The sequence below is a fragment of the Anas platyrhynchos genome, chromosome 3 (genome assembly GCF_047663525.1).
Source record: "Anas platyrhynchos isolate ZD024472 breed Pekin duck chromosome 3, IASCAAS_PekinDuck_T2T, whole genome shotgun sequence".
In the NCBI taxonomy this organism is placed as follows: domain Eukaryota; kingdom Metazoa; phylum Chordata; class Aves; order Anseriformes; family Anatidae; genus Anas; species Anas platyrhynchos.
The window spans coordinates 102,231,906-102,244,243 of NC_092589.1; the positions used below are offsets into that span (position 1 = coordinate 102,231,906).

Here is a 12,338-nt window from a genome sequence, read left to right on the forward strand (position 1 = left end):
GTGTTCAGACAACTACACATCTAAATGCTGTGTATGGTTTTTCCTTAGCATTAAAGCTAAGGAAAAAAAAATTGTCCTCAAAACATTAATTACACCAGGCAATCCTGTTAAATTCAATGAATTCAGCTGAATTTAATGAGGGTTCCTGGTGTAAATGAGGGCAGCACTCAGTTCTAAAACACAGCAGGCATGTGTCATCTGGCTAAGTGAGAAAAGCTGCAGAGAGTAGAGCCTGAATGAGATGATTGTTGTATTCGAGTCTTAAAGCTTAATGTGCCTTAACAGAAGTTTTGCATTTAAATTTCCTCTTTTATTAAAAAAAGAAGCAAATATGCTGTACTTCAGGCATTCAGATAATTACATTATGCACAAAGACCCTGAGCCTCAAAAGCACTTCAGCAGCTCTCTGCCATTCCTCATACCTAACTGCAGTTCAGGTGATGCTGGCGTCCTCCAAGCAGCTGCTTACTTTTATTTTCCTAGTGCCTCAGTTTTCAGAGTGGCCACATTAAGTATTCCCCCAAACACAGGTGCAGACGTGCCCAAGCACTCAGGCTCCACGGTGGACTTCAGCCAGTATACAGGGAAGGATGCGCGGTCCTCCACCTACCCCATCCTTCATGTCAGCGTGAGCACTCATGCGGTTCTGCACAAGCTGGCTGAGCTCCTGACCTGGCTGAAAAACTGACCAAGGCAGCAAAAACCTTCTGCAGCTTGACGTTCATCCTGAGGGTAACAAAACGAGGATGTAACAGGAGTAACCACCCACCTGGATGAGCTGCAAAGTTTCATGCATTATCGTAGTTTCGTAGTTTAAGAAGTGGTAGGCAGACAATCCTTTTCTGAAGCCTTTGCTGCAGGTGTCTCCCAGATCAAATCAGAGGGGAATAAGTGGGCTGTGACCAGGTAAGTTATGTCTGTTTTACTGGTATGTCAGCTAATGTGCTTCATCAATCACGTGCACTGCAGTCCTCCAACAGATGTCTGCCAGGTACTCAGCACCCCGTCTCCAGTCAGATTTAGCTGTAGTGCGAAGTTTGTATTCCTTCTCTGCTTCACCGTGCAATCAATCCAAGCAGTGTGCTGAAAACAAGCCTGAAACATAAAATACAGATAGAAATTTATTGCAAATAGGTGGAACCACAGCAGCCAGAGTCATCCTCTCAGGCTGCTCAGAGAGAAACCACCAAGATTGCTGCTGTCATGAGCAAAGGCCAAGGAAACTCTAGATGTTGGAACAAGGTGGTTCTGTCCCTAAGCTCACACCTATATGATCTCAAAGGACGAGGCCACCTTCCCTTTCTTCCCTGCTTTCTGCCCTCCTGATAGAACATTATAAAAATGGATTTTACCAATGAGGATCTTTACACAGTAGCCATGTGCTAAAATCATGAAGATTTTAGTACATGGACAGCAGTTTTGTAGTACTGAATGTAAAAAAGCACCGGCACTGACTTGAAGACAAGCTGCTGGAAAGCTGCTTTTCTGCTTATTTCTACAAATCAGCTTGGGAATCACAAATCTTCAGCAGGTGTGTGAGACAGTCACAGTCTTGGTGTTGGTGAGGAAAAAAGAGATTGGGGTGGGTGGGAGAATCCAGCTATTGCCTTATCCATGGTGCTCTGAATCAATCTGTCCTACCTACCTTTGGAAATATTTGCAGATATTTCTGTTATGTATGAGAGTGCTCGGCATTAAAAAGTCCATCTGAAAGCCAGCAACAGCCTGCAATTTACCCACAAAGAGAGGGGAAAAAAAAATGGGATGTTATTTAGCTGAGGCAGGGAGTGAAGGAGGGAGGAGGTTCCTGGCTGACTTTGAAAAATTGTCAAAACTGTCAGTGCTGAACCGAAAATACCGAAGTTAAAAGCTGTGGAATAGAATGACTTGAGCTGCTTTTAAAGCATCTGTCATACGGCAGAGGGGTTGAGCAGGTGCTGGCACACCACACACCAGGGGCAGGCAACGGGGCCAAGCCCCAGCCTGGCAGCACCAGGGCTGCCTCCTGACCCCAGCATCACCACCAGCAGCTTCCCTCCCACTCACTAACAGCAGATTTGTGTTCAGTTGCCTGAACCATTGGTAAAACAGAGAAAAAATAAGCCCAGATCCAAATCGTTCAGGCTGGACTACCTGTGACCACAGGGAAAATTGGGATTTAGAGCGCAGAGTGGCTGCTGTTGCCGTGGCCACTAACTATGGGTCAACATAGAGCCACCACCCAAAACACAAGGAGCAGACTCAGTCTAATTTTCTACCAGTCGATGTGGCTCGCTGACAGGCACCACAGTTATTTATTGGTATCTTGACAAAAAGCACAAAAGATGATCAAAAGGCAGGGGACTTCTCAAAATCAGTGGAGGTAACCCACAGAGAGCTACAGCAAAATACGTCCCCCTCCCTTTAGCTGCTGAATCTTTACCCAAGCATTTTAATTTTCAAAGTTTTGTCTCTTTGTCTTACCTTGGCATTAATACAGTTAACAGAAAAGGAGAGCTAGTGACTACATTGTATAAAATCGTAGGTTTTTCAAGCTGCAGGTAGAGCAGAGTACATTTTTGCAAACACACAAAATGTTTTGGGATTCAAGCTGTAAAGTCACAATGAATGCAGCAATTCAGATCAAATATGGCTCTTTGAGCCAGGAATATTTAATTGTAACACTAATTCATTCCCTGATATGTTGGTGTTTGTTTGGTTTCAGGAAACAGAAGACACCTGGCAGTGACCCTGTTCTGGGGAGAGGGAAGGGAGTCCGAATTTCTGTCATTTCCACAGGACAAAATCCCAAAGAGATGATGTAATTTCTGAGCATAGCACAGGAAGGGTTCCCGGCTTCTGTCTGACCAAACCCCTAAATTAACCATTTGGCAACAAGGGACATTCTTCAAAGTGGCACTTAGCTGCCACTTCAGTCTTTATGTGCATTGGTCTCTGCCAGCTGATATTAAACAATTCCCTTTGTCATGAAACTGTCCCTTCCAATAAGTTTTTAGCTCAAGCTAAATCCTGGAGGCAGAAACCAGGCAGGAGAGCACCTGTTCTGCCAGCAGGACATTCAGACACAGTGCTCTGAAAGCACAAAGGCTCTGACTCGTTGAGTTCAGCAGCCCAGACAGGCAGCTACAGGCCCCCAGCCACGGGGAAGCGGCATGACCCCTGCGCTCCACAGCCACGGCTGCTTCACCCCTTTCCCTCGGCATCTCCCTCAGCCAGATTTGGAGGATCTCATTTGTAGGCACCTGCACACAGCACACACAGGCACCTGAGGTGGCTGCTGACTGGCTGTGAAACGCCTTGGTGCTCAGGCAATCAGCTTCCCCGAGGGGATCCCCTGCCAAAGACACCTACCCAGGACAGCTAACAAAGGAGGGCAAGGTCACAGAGTTTGTCAGCCACAAACAGTTCACTTGGTCCATTAAAAAGCCCACTGACCATCCAGCATTTTGAGTCCACTTGCAGAAAACAAGGGCACTGCTCTCCCAGGATGGTCACGAGAAAGTGAGGTACACAGCACTTGGGAACAAGCTGCATTAATGTGAAAAATAATACACAGGTATTCAAAAACCTACCTTCAAACCCTTCAATTCAGCACCATTTCTCCATTATCATCTTTTTTTTTTTTTTAAACTCTAATCCTGGAGAAGTTGAAATATTCCCCTTGTCTGAGTTAACGGTGCCAACGTGATATTGCTGAACCACTTACATAAATTTTAATATTACATCAATGCACTGAGGTTTTCCACTGGCTGCAGCAAAACAGACTCATGTTTTTGGACCAAAAAGTATCGATTTCACTTCTTGCTTTTAGATATGTGATAGAATCGTATGTTCTCTCTCCACTCCTTGGAGCTTTTCCTATTAATATTAACATTTTCTCTGTCCAGCTGTTTTCCCCCAGTGCAATCTCCCATGCAAGCTCTTCACCGAATATTTATACTGCCTCCAAATTGCTTTTTTTCCTGGCTGACAAAAATGCTTGTGGATAGTAATGCTTTCAACCCTTCAAGAACACCTATAGCACTAAAGGGCACGTATTTAAAAGCATTCACAGCAAGACCCTCGCAGTCACTGCCACCTCTCAGCAGCAGAATGCATTGTGCTATGAAAATGATGAATGATGCTCAGCGGTGTTATCGTGTGTTATTCTTGACAGCCCGGAGATGGGAGCTGTACCAGGGGTATATATTCCTCCGGAGAGGCAACAAAACAAGGTGGTTCAGTCCTGTTTCCGAGGTCACATTCTACATCAGCGAGATGCCGAAAGCAATTGCTGTGGGCAGCTTCTTTCCTGTATCTATCCCCTCATTGCTGCCTCCAAGCCGTAAATCTCCCACGAGCAGAGAACATCACCTGGGCTCCCTTCCTGGTGGCTCCCTCAGTCTGACCAGAGATGATGGTGCTGAGCACAGAGCTCCTCAGCTCCACAGCTTCCATTTCTCTTTTTGCACAAAGAGCAAAAGAAAGAGAATCAAAGCAGAGAGGCCCATGGGAGGAGGAGGAGGAATTAATAGATTTGTGTTGACTTCTGGTAAAAAAGAAAACAAAGGAAAAGATTAATTATCTTGGATACCACAGACTGACAGCAGCACCAGGAAAAAGCAGTCATTTTCCTGCACATCCAGAAGTACCATTTTCTGTGGCATAGAAGTCAAATAAATAAAACTTGTTGCAGGTGGTAACTGTCACTTAATGCTGTAGCTGTACCTTGAAAAATCCCATAAATCTGTACTGAGACTGGGATGCCCCCGTGCATTTGGTGTTGCACAAGATATTGCAGTGCTGCTGCCATGGACATGGCACACAAGTCCCCAGTCTGGTGGGGGCACAGCACAGCATCCGTGCAGGCTTACCTGAAGAACCTGACCACAGTCATACCCGATGTTTGCTGGTAACTCTGATTTTCAGCCAGGCTTACAAACCACAGCACAAAAGCTAATGCAGGCTGAGCTAAGCTCTCTGCAGGCTCTCATTTCGCAAACGTGGGTTGTGCCTGCACCCTACTGCCACAGACTGAGTCCAGCACCTGCAGAATTTATGATCAGGTGTGTGCCTGCCTCAGCAGCGACCTTGCAATCCAATACTGGGAGACAGGAACTATATGCCCTTTTTTCTTGCTGTTTACACGTTTTAAGATAAAAGCTGGTACAGCTTCACTTCAAAACCACAACTTTGTTTTCAGAGACACTTTTAGACCTAGCCATTATTGTAAGTAATGCTCCTGCAAGATAAAGAAAACATTGCTTGCTAAAGAAGGGATGTTTAGCAGACCTGTACTTACAAACAGCAGGAAAGTTCAATTAATTTTCTCCTTTGTGCTACCTTATGAAAATTTACATAACCCCAAGTCTCATCTAGCTTGAGTCCTGTTTATATGAGCAACTGCAAGACAGGAGTTTGTACTGCATACGGCTGAAATTGGCACACAGGCTGCAGGCAGTGCAGAATCTGTGCTCTCATCATCCGCTGGGAGCTGAAGCACGCACCACAATCTGCACAGCTGACTCGCTGCAAGGAGCAAATTCATACCAAAATGTTTCTGTACCCACTGCTGAGGAGCAGCATGCCCAGAGTAACTGCAAGGCACTTACTGAAAACTGGGCCAGCACGTTTAAGTCCATGTATCTTCATTTCACAGCTAAAGAAACTGAGGCATGCACTTAATGCTTTGTCCAGTTACAGAACAGGTCAGCAGCAGAACAAGGAATAAAAGCTGGTTAACAATTACAGCAGTAACACCATTTCTCAACGTATCCTTAATGTCAGCAGCAGAAAAAAAAAAATGGAAGAAAAAAAAAAAGCAACCAGACTGAAGTCAAATTAATTTTATTAATAGCTCATGGGAGCAAATTGCTACATTTTGCCAAGAGAAAACCAAAGCTTTACGTACCAGGCCTGAGCTAGGGAAGCTGCATACTAAAATGGCGATTATGCAAATTTATCTTGTGAACATTTTTAGACAAGAATGAAGTTGGGTTTATTTTCTTTAATTAAAACTAGAATCCTACATAGTTCATTAGCATGGATTCGGAGCAGAATGAATATTAATGTAGCCCACCTCTCCCAACTCTACCTGCCAGAAACATCAGGAAAAAAAAGGTTAGAAAATGGATTCCTGAGCTACTGTAAATGCAACTGGCTAATGTTACCAGAAGGCTGCCATCATTAGAGAGATAACAGAAATCTTTTTGGCCAGAAAAAGGCAAATGTTACAGACATCTTCAAAAAGGAGAGAAAGAGGATCTGGGGAACGAGAGGCTGGCCATCCTTATTTCTGCAAATTATGGAATAAGCCATTCCAGGCACACGAAATATAAGGAACTGGGAATAGTTGGTCAACACCAATTTACCAAAGGCACATTCTGCTTGACCATCCCAAGTGCCGTCTAGGAGGAAATAAATGGCTCTGTTGCAGAGGGGAAACAGTGGATGGCAGTTACCTTGCATACAGCAAGGCTTTCAACAGTTTCCCACAGTAGCGTTGTACTCAGACTGGGAATACGAGCTACAAAGTAGGTGAAAAACTTGTGGACCATCAGGCTAGGAATAGCCAGTTGTTCCTGTCTGACTAAGCTGGCTACAAGTGACATTCCTCAGTAGTCAGAGCCAGGGCAAATCATGGCTGATGTCATCACTAACAACTTGGACTGCTGAAAGTCCAGTTTAGGACACTTGTTAGTCTAGCCTGGAGAATGGAAGACCTAATTGTATTTTGCCACTAGAGAAGGGAGTGCAGAGAACTCCAAGCCAGATTCTTCTCAGGGCGAGAGATAACAACCACTCGCGGTGTCAAGGGATTTGGACATGAAGAGAAATTGTGAGGCCACAAGAGCGGCTAAGCAATGGAGCAAGTACCTGGCCAGCCTGTAGAGTCTCCTGCACTGGAGGCTTTCAAAACTCAAGAGCCTGAGCAACCTGGTTTAATTTTGAAGTTGGCCCTGTACTTGAAAGGGGAACAGACTAAGTGGCCTCCAGATGACCTTTCAGCCTAAATTTGTCTATGATTTTGTGATTCCAGTGTATATGCAACCAGTAGTGTAGTCGGTTGAAAAATCACATTTATTCTGATTGGCTTCAAGGCTGCTCCACCTGTCAGGTCACAGACACCATTACTGTGCTTCTCCAGTCAAAAACTTCATATACTGTTTCCGAGCAGGAAAATCATCAGCTGGTCTGTTGTATGCTGTCCAGACTGGTTCTCCAACGAACAGCCTCATTGCCTTCACGTAATTCTGTCAAAGAACAAGAAGCCACAAGTACCGTAAGAGCTCCTTTCCATGGGATCTTAATTCTGAAGTTAATGGTTTCATTTGCACTTCTGCAGCGGTTTTTGAAACTGTTTCAAGATGGACTGAAAGCTTCACATGTTCCAGAATATTGTAGCATTATGCTGTTGTTTCTGCTGCCAGCTACTGCAGCAAGGGATTTTGCATTTATGCAGTGATCTCCTGTGTCACAACCAGTGCCTCCAGGCCAGGCAAACAGTACTTCTCCCTGTTTCAAAGAAACCAGATAAATCCTGTCTTATGCAGATCATTTTGCACTGGATCCACAATACTGAGCAGTACAGCATCTAATTCCTACTTGCTTAGTTAAACAACAAGCAGAAGACACAAGATCACTACACAGTGCCTGAGGAATATCACAAGCTTCAAAGTGAGGGCCGTAAGAGCTGAATGGGGAATACAGAAACTAGCCAAAAAATAAAAATCCATTATGTATGGAACGCGAAAAGTCTCCAGATTTCAAAAGAAAAAGTAATAGCCCTTGCCACCAGCTAGCCAAAAGTATGCCAGGTGGGAAGGTGCAGCTGTGGCAGCAGAGAACGGAGTTTTACATCCTGCAGAAGCACTCCAAACACTGAGTTATGGGGAACTCTCCTCTTCTCTACTACCAATTATTCTACAGGCTTAGGCCCTAACTATTTTGTAAACACTGTGAAGTGCTTATCCTGTATCTACATGCTCAGCAATGTCAAGAACAAAGTTAGGTACCTAAAGAACTTAGCTGCAAAACCCAAAGGTCTAGAAGTACCTAAAGAATTTATGTGAGACTTTGAAGATTCCATTTCTGGACTGAAGTTCCTGAAGTGGACATAAATGTTTACGACTTTTTGTGGATTCAACCCATAACCCATTACATTCTGTGCATGTAATGAAAAAGCCTTAAAATAATGTTTGTAGCTGATTCATTGTGGATCTCAAAATGTAGACATGAGAAGCTGGGTTTTTCACTAAAGCATGTTTTTATTTTTTTCATAGACACTAACTGCTACCTGGGCAGCTGATTCAAAATTATACCACAGTCAGGACCCTGCCAGAGATGGGATCTTGCTACACAGGAGACAATGACACACATTTCCCCTTTTTCTAGGGCTAATGCTGAGATTAAAAACATACATGTAGAAGTCCACAAGGGCAGGCACACAGCTCAGGACTCTCAATCTCACAGTCCTGTTGCCAAAAATACTCTCCAAAAGCAGGTCACCTCCTGTGAAGCAAGCGTTCAGTCTGGCATACGCCAGCTGCATGTAGTGGCTCTGGACCCTTAAATCATTCTTTCCCTGAAGGTGAATTTAGCGCTTATAAAGAATGCCACTGATCTAGACAGGTATGCTCTGTCTCTCCGTACAAAGACACCCAACAAGGTAACACAGAAGGATCCATCTCCATGCCACAAGTGGCAGTAGGGGCAATCTTGCTGCAGGCAGGGCCTGGCTATGACACCACTGTCACACAAAATACACTATGGGTATCACGTGGCAATGACTTGCAGTTACAGCCGATGAGATGAAGCTGGATTTGTGACCTGGAGATGAAAGGTTCAGATGCTGTGAATTATTTAGTATTTTTCATATTCCTACTTCATATTTAATATGCTTTGCTAATGAACTGCAAAGTCTCAGGGCATGCAGTTACTAATAAGATATACACTCACAGACATTTGTCATCAAAACTTACAGTAAACTATAGTAACATACATTCTCATCCAGCGTAAATCGGTGATATATGCCAGCAGGGAGGGTTATCATGTCTCCTTTCTCCATGGAAATTCGGATCCATTTGTCATCCTTGTCTCGAACATCAAAATAGCCAGATCCATCTAAGATGTAGCGAATTTCATCGTCTAGGTGTAAATGTTCTTCATAAAATGTTTTTATCTAGGGATAGCAGGTATCTTTTAAAACTACTGAACACAAAAGCACTGCTAAAAAATGTGGCTGAAACATTTGGCAAAGCAGACAAAGGCTTTCTAACTATGCAGTGATTTAACTGACAGATGAGACCAATAGGATTAAAACAGCCAATCCAATCAGCCAGAGACAGTCTCTGGATGCTTCTAAAAATGCTTTAAATGTTCTATACCAGATAACATCATCTGTTTAGTTCTGGATGCTGTTTAGCCATGCTAGAGCAGGTGGGCCTGAAACAGACCTCAGCCTTTACTGATTCAGCACAGCAAAATGAGCAAAAGTCCATGTTCCCAGTGAGTAAAGGCTTATCTTTGTATCGTTGAGCTCACACAGGACACTTGAGTTACAACCTAATTCACCTTGTAAAAAATTTAATGCCAGTGTAACACAATACACTTAAAACAAACCAGTATATGGACAAAAATTGAATGAAAATATGGAAATGCCACCAGGTTGTTGTATTCAGGCCAGAACAGCAGTCCAACACCCTGGGGCAGGGAGAATATTCCTTTTAGAAGGCTCATCTCAGAGCCTGGCACTGTTCGTATTCAGCTGCTTTGAAATAGCCACGCTGTTAGCCGCCCAAGTTAACAAATCTTCTTGTAAGGGGAATGTATCCCTCAAATTCCATGATATGTTCCTTCGAAAAGATGAATGTTGCAACAGCCATTAGGATGTTTTGGCCTTCAAATCTCATGAAGAGCTGGCAACAACCTGCCTTCATCCCAGTTTGTTAGTCTCTCTGAAGTCAGGTCCATATCTACAGGGCTCTACTTGTAGGAACCTTATGTTCAAAATGACACAGTCATGGGAACTAACCTAAAAAACTTTGAAGCCAATCTAAGAAGCGAAAAACCTATCTCCCCCTCCCATTTGAAAATCAGTATCAAAACTTTTTTCTTTTTCTTTTTTTTTAAGAAAGGACTTTTTTTTTTTTTAAGTTAAGGACTTCTGAACAGAATGTATTTTAAACATGGAAATCTCACCCCTGAGACTCTGCTCACAATGAACGTGTGTTACGAAGCTGGCTGCACACACTAGCAATGGACTTCAGAATACAAATCTTCATTCAAAGCAAAAGCTTACATACCTTTTCTTCATAATTTGGAAGCTTGTCTTTATGTATAGTTATTATATCCATCCAAGAATAATTTTCCGCTTTCCGAATCTCTTTCAGACATGGATCAGTCTCATAGTTATCAGCATCCAACTGAAAAATAGGCAGAAAAAAAAATGAATTCAGACAATCGCTTAAGATGCAATTCAAGATATTAATCAGGAAAAAACAAAGTTGTTGAGAATGTCAGTGGAGAGACAAATAACACCAGTGGGTAGCTAAGTTAGCTTCTCATAGGTACACAAGGCACGTACCACTACCTTCCAAGATTGAAAGTTCAATGCATGAGTGCACAACTACTGCATGCCAAATGATATACCAGATACTAACAAGTCCAACAGAGTTACTCTTTGGTTATCATGGGGGAAAACCAAGAATGATTAAAGAAAAGGAGAAAAAAGCTTTTGAAATCAGCATGGACATCCCATATGGACTTACCCCTGAAGAAAACTATACTTGCCTTCTCACATTGCTTTTACAACCTTAATATCATTCAAGGGCCGGATTCATTTGATTTACCTATATCCTCTCCACCTTCACACGGAAATAATCTGGGAGGCCTTCCTGCTACCTCTGCATCCCGGTTTCTGAGGTTTGGAGATGCTGGCAGACATGCCAGCTGCTTTCAGCACCACTTCCCCACTCGGCATGACTTGCTTCCAAGCACACAAAGTTATTGTTATACACAAAACAGCAGCAGCATGGCACCAATAAATAAGATTAAATTATAAAGTAGTAACTTTGGGGTCTTTGCTGATTATGCCAGAAACGTATTAATAAATTGCCTTGGATACACTCCACTTTTTCTGCTCAGATGCCAAATTTCTGAAAGTGGGAGAGCTACTAAAAGCAGGAAAATGGAAGGTTACCTGAGGTTTCATAACTGCGGGATTTTCCACGGTTTATTGACTCTTGCAGCATGTCCCTACCTCACACAGCGTGCAGCACACTTCAAAGGCCAACAATGTATGTCCCCGTCCCCCCGAGGTACTCCCAATTCTGCAGCACTGCTTGTGCTGCACTCCTCAAGCCCCTGAGGTGCGATTACAGGGGAGAGAAAATCACGAGCTCTTAATGAACGCGTTTTACAGCTGAGGCATGCCCGATTTGTAGTTTGTGACAGAAATTCCCCGTCACGCAGCCCTTCTGCCTGATGCACGCAGGAAAGGGGGGCTCTTGCACGACCACCACACGGCCCAGCACGGCTGGTGCTGTGCTTCAGAAGAGCCCTCAGCACCGACACAGAGCTCAGACTCCTGGTGCCTGCGCTGCGTGAGGAGAAGGGGAGCGGCAGCATTAGGGCGACCCCCCCGGCTGCCGCCTCAGCGCCGGGGGCCCGGCGCCATTTTAGGCGCGGCGCCGGGGCCTCGCTCAGCCGCGTCCCGCTCGGGGTGGGGGGGCCCCGGCGCTTACTTTGCGGTAGGTGACGCCGAGGAAGCGCAGCTGCTCCAGGCTGACGGCGCGGTTGGGCTGCAGCCTGTGGGGCGCCCGCTGGTCCTCCTGGGACTCGTCCATGTACCAGGCCTCCACCATTTTTATTTATTTTTTTTTCTTTGGCAGCGGGAGCCTCCCCGAGGCCGGGCTGGGCTGGGCGGGAGCGGCGCGCTGCGGCCCGCCCCGGGGAGAGCTCGGCGAGCAGCTCCCGGGGCCGCGTTTTTTTCTTTTTTTGTTTTCGTTTTCAGGACCATTTCAAGCCCTGGAAGCACAGGCACAGCGTAAATAGCTGTTACTTTCCCTTACAGGCTTCGGCTCGACATCGCGAGCAATGAAAGCATGCCTCGAGCTCTAGGTCTCCGTGGACAAATTGGGCTCGTGAACAGGTTTCCTGCAAGTGCCAGGCTTGGTGGCTGGTGGCAGCACACATCGTGCCTAACTTAAAAATCAGCTTGGCTTACTGGTCTGCACTAGTAATGCTCAAGGGTGAACGCACCAGTTGGTCTCAGCCTCAAACACCTGCATTGCAGCATCCAAACACGGAGAAATAAAAATACATGAGGAAAAAGGAGAAAAAAGGAGATAGTAAAACAC

General features: G+C 44.7%; 1 protein-coding gene and 1 long non-coding RNA gene across 6 annotated transcripts; both read right to left on the bottom strand.

Annotated features, from left to right (window-relative positions):
• Nucleotides 1-288: 288 nt before the first annotated feature.
• LOC110351505 (uncharacterized) lies at nt 289-1,449 on the bottom strand. The gene is made up of 2 exons (XR_002399031.4): nt 1,267-1,449; nt 289-1,095 (listed from the first exon to the last, which is right to left on the bottom strand). It is a non-coding gene; the product is annotated as an uncharacterized lncRNA (long non-coding RNA).
• A 4,361-nt stretch (nt 1,450-5,810) lies between these two features.
• ADI1 (acireductone dioxygenase 1) lies at nt 5,811-11,942 on the bottom strand. 5 transcript variants are annotated; one of them, XM_027452961.3, is made up of 4 exons: nt 11,724-11,942; nt 10,284-10,403; nt 8,981-9,160; nt 5,811-7,232 (listed from the first exon to the last, which is right to left on the bottom strand). In XM_027452961.3, the coding sequence occupies exons 1-4, from the start codon at nt 11,841-11,843 to the stop codon at nt 7,110-7,112; spliced, it is 543 nt and encodes a 180-aa protein (XP_027308762.1). In that variant the 5' UTR covers nt 11,844-11,942; the 3' UTR covers nt 5,811-7,109.
• Nucleotides 11,943-12,338: the final 396 nt, after the last annotated feature.

Coding starts and splice junctions, on each gene's coding strand:
- ADI1 (XM_027452960.3), bottom strand. CDS start 11,843: ATGGTGGAGGCCTGGTACATGGACGAGTCCCAGGAGGACCAGCGGGCG. Junction 10,404..11,723: donor TCGGCGTCACCTACCGCAAA/GTAAGCGCCGGG, acceptor CCTATTTTTCAG/TTGGATGCTGATAACTATGA. Junction 9,161..10,283: donor TTCCAAATTATGAAGAAAAG/GTATGTAAGCTT, acceptor TGCTATCCCTAG/ATAAAAACATTTTATGAAGA.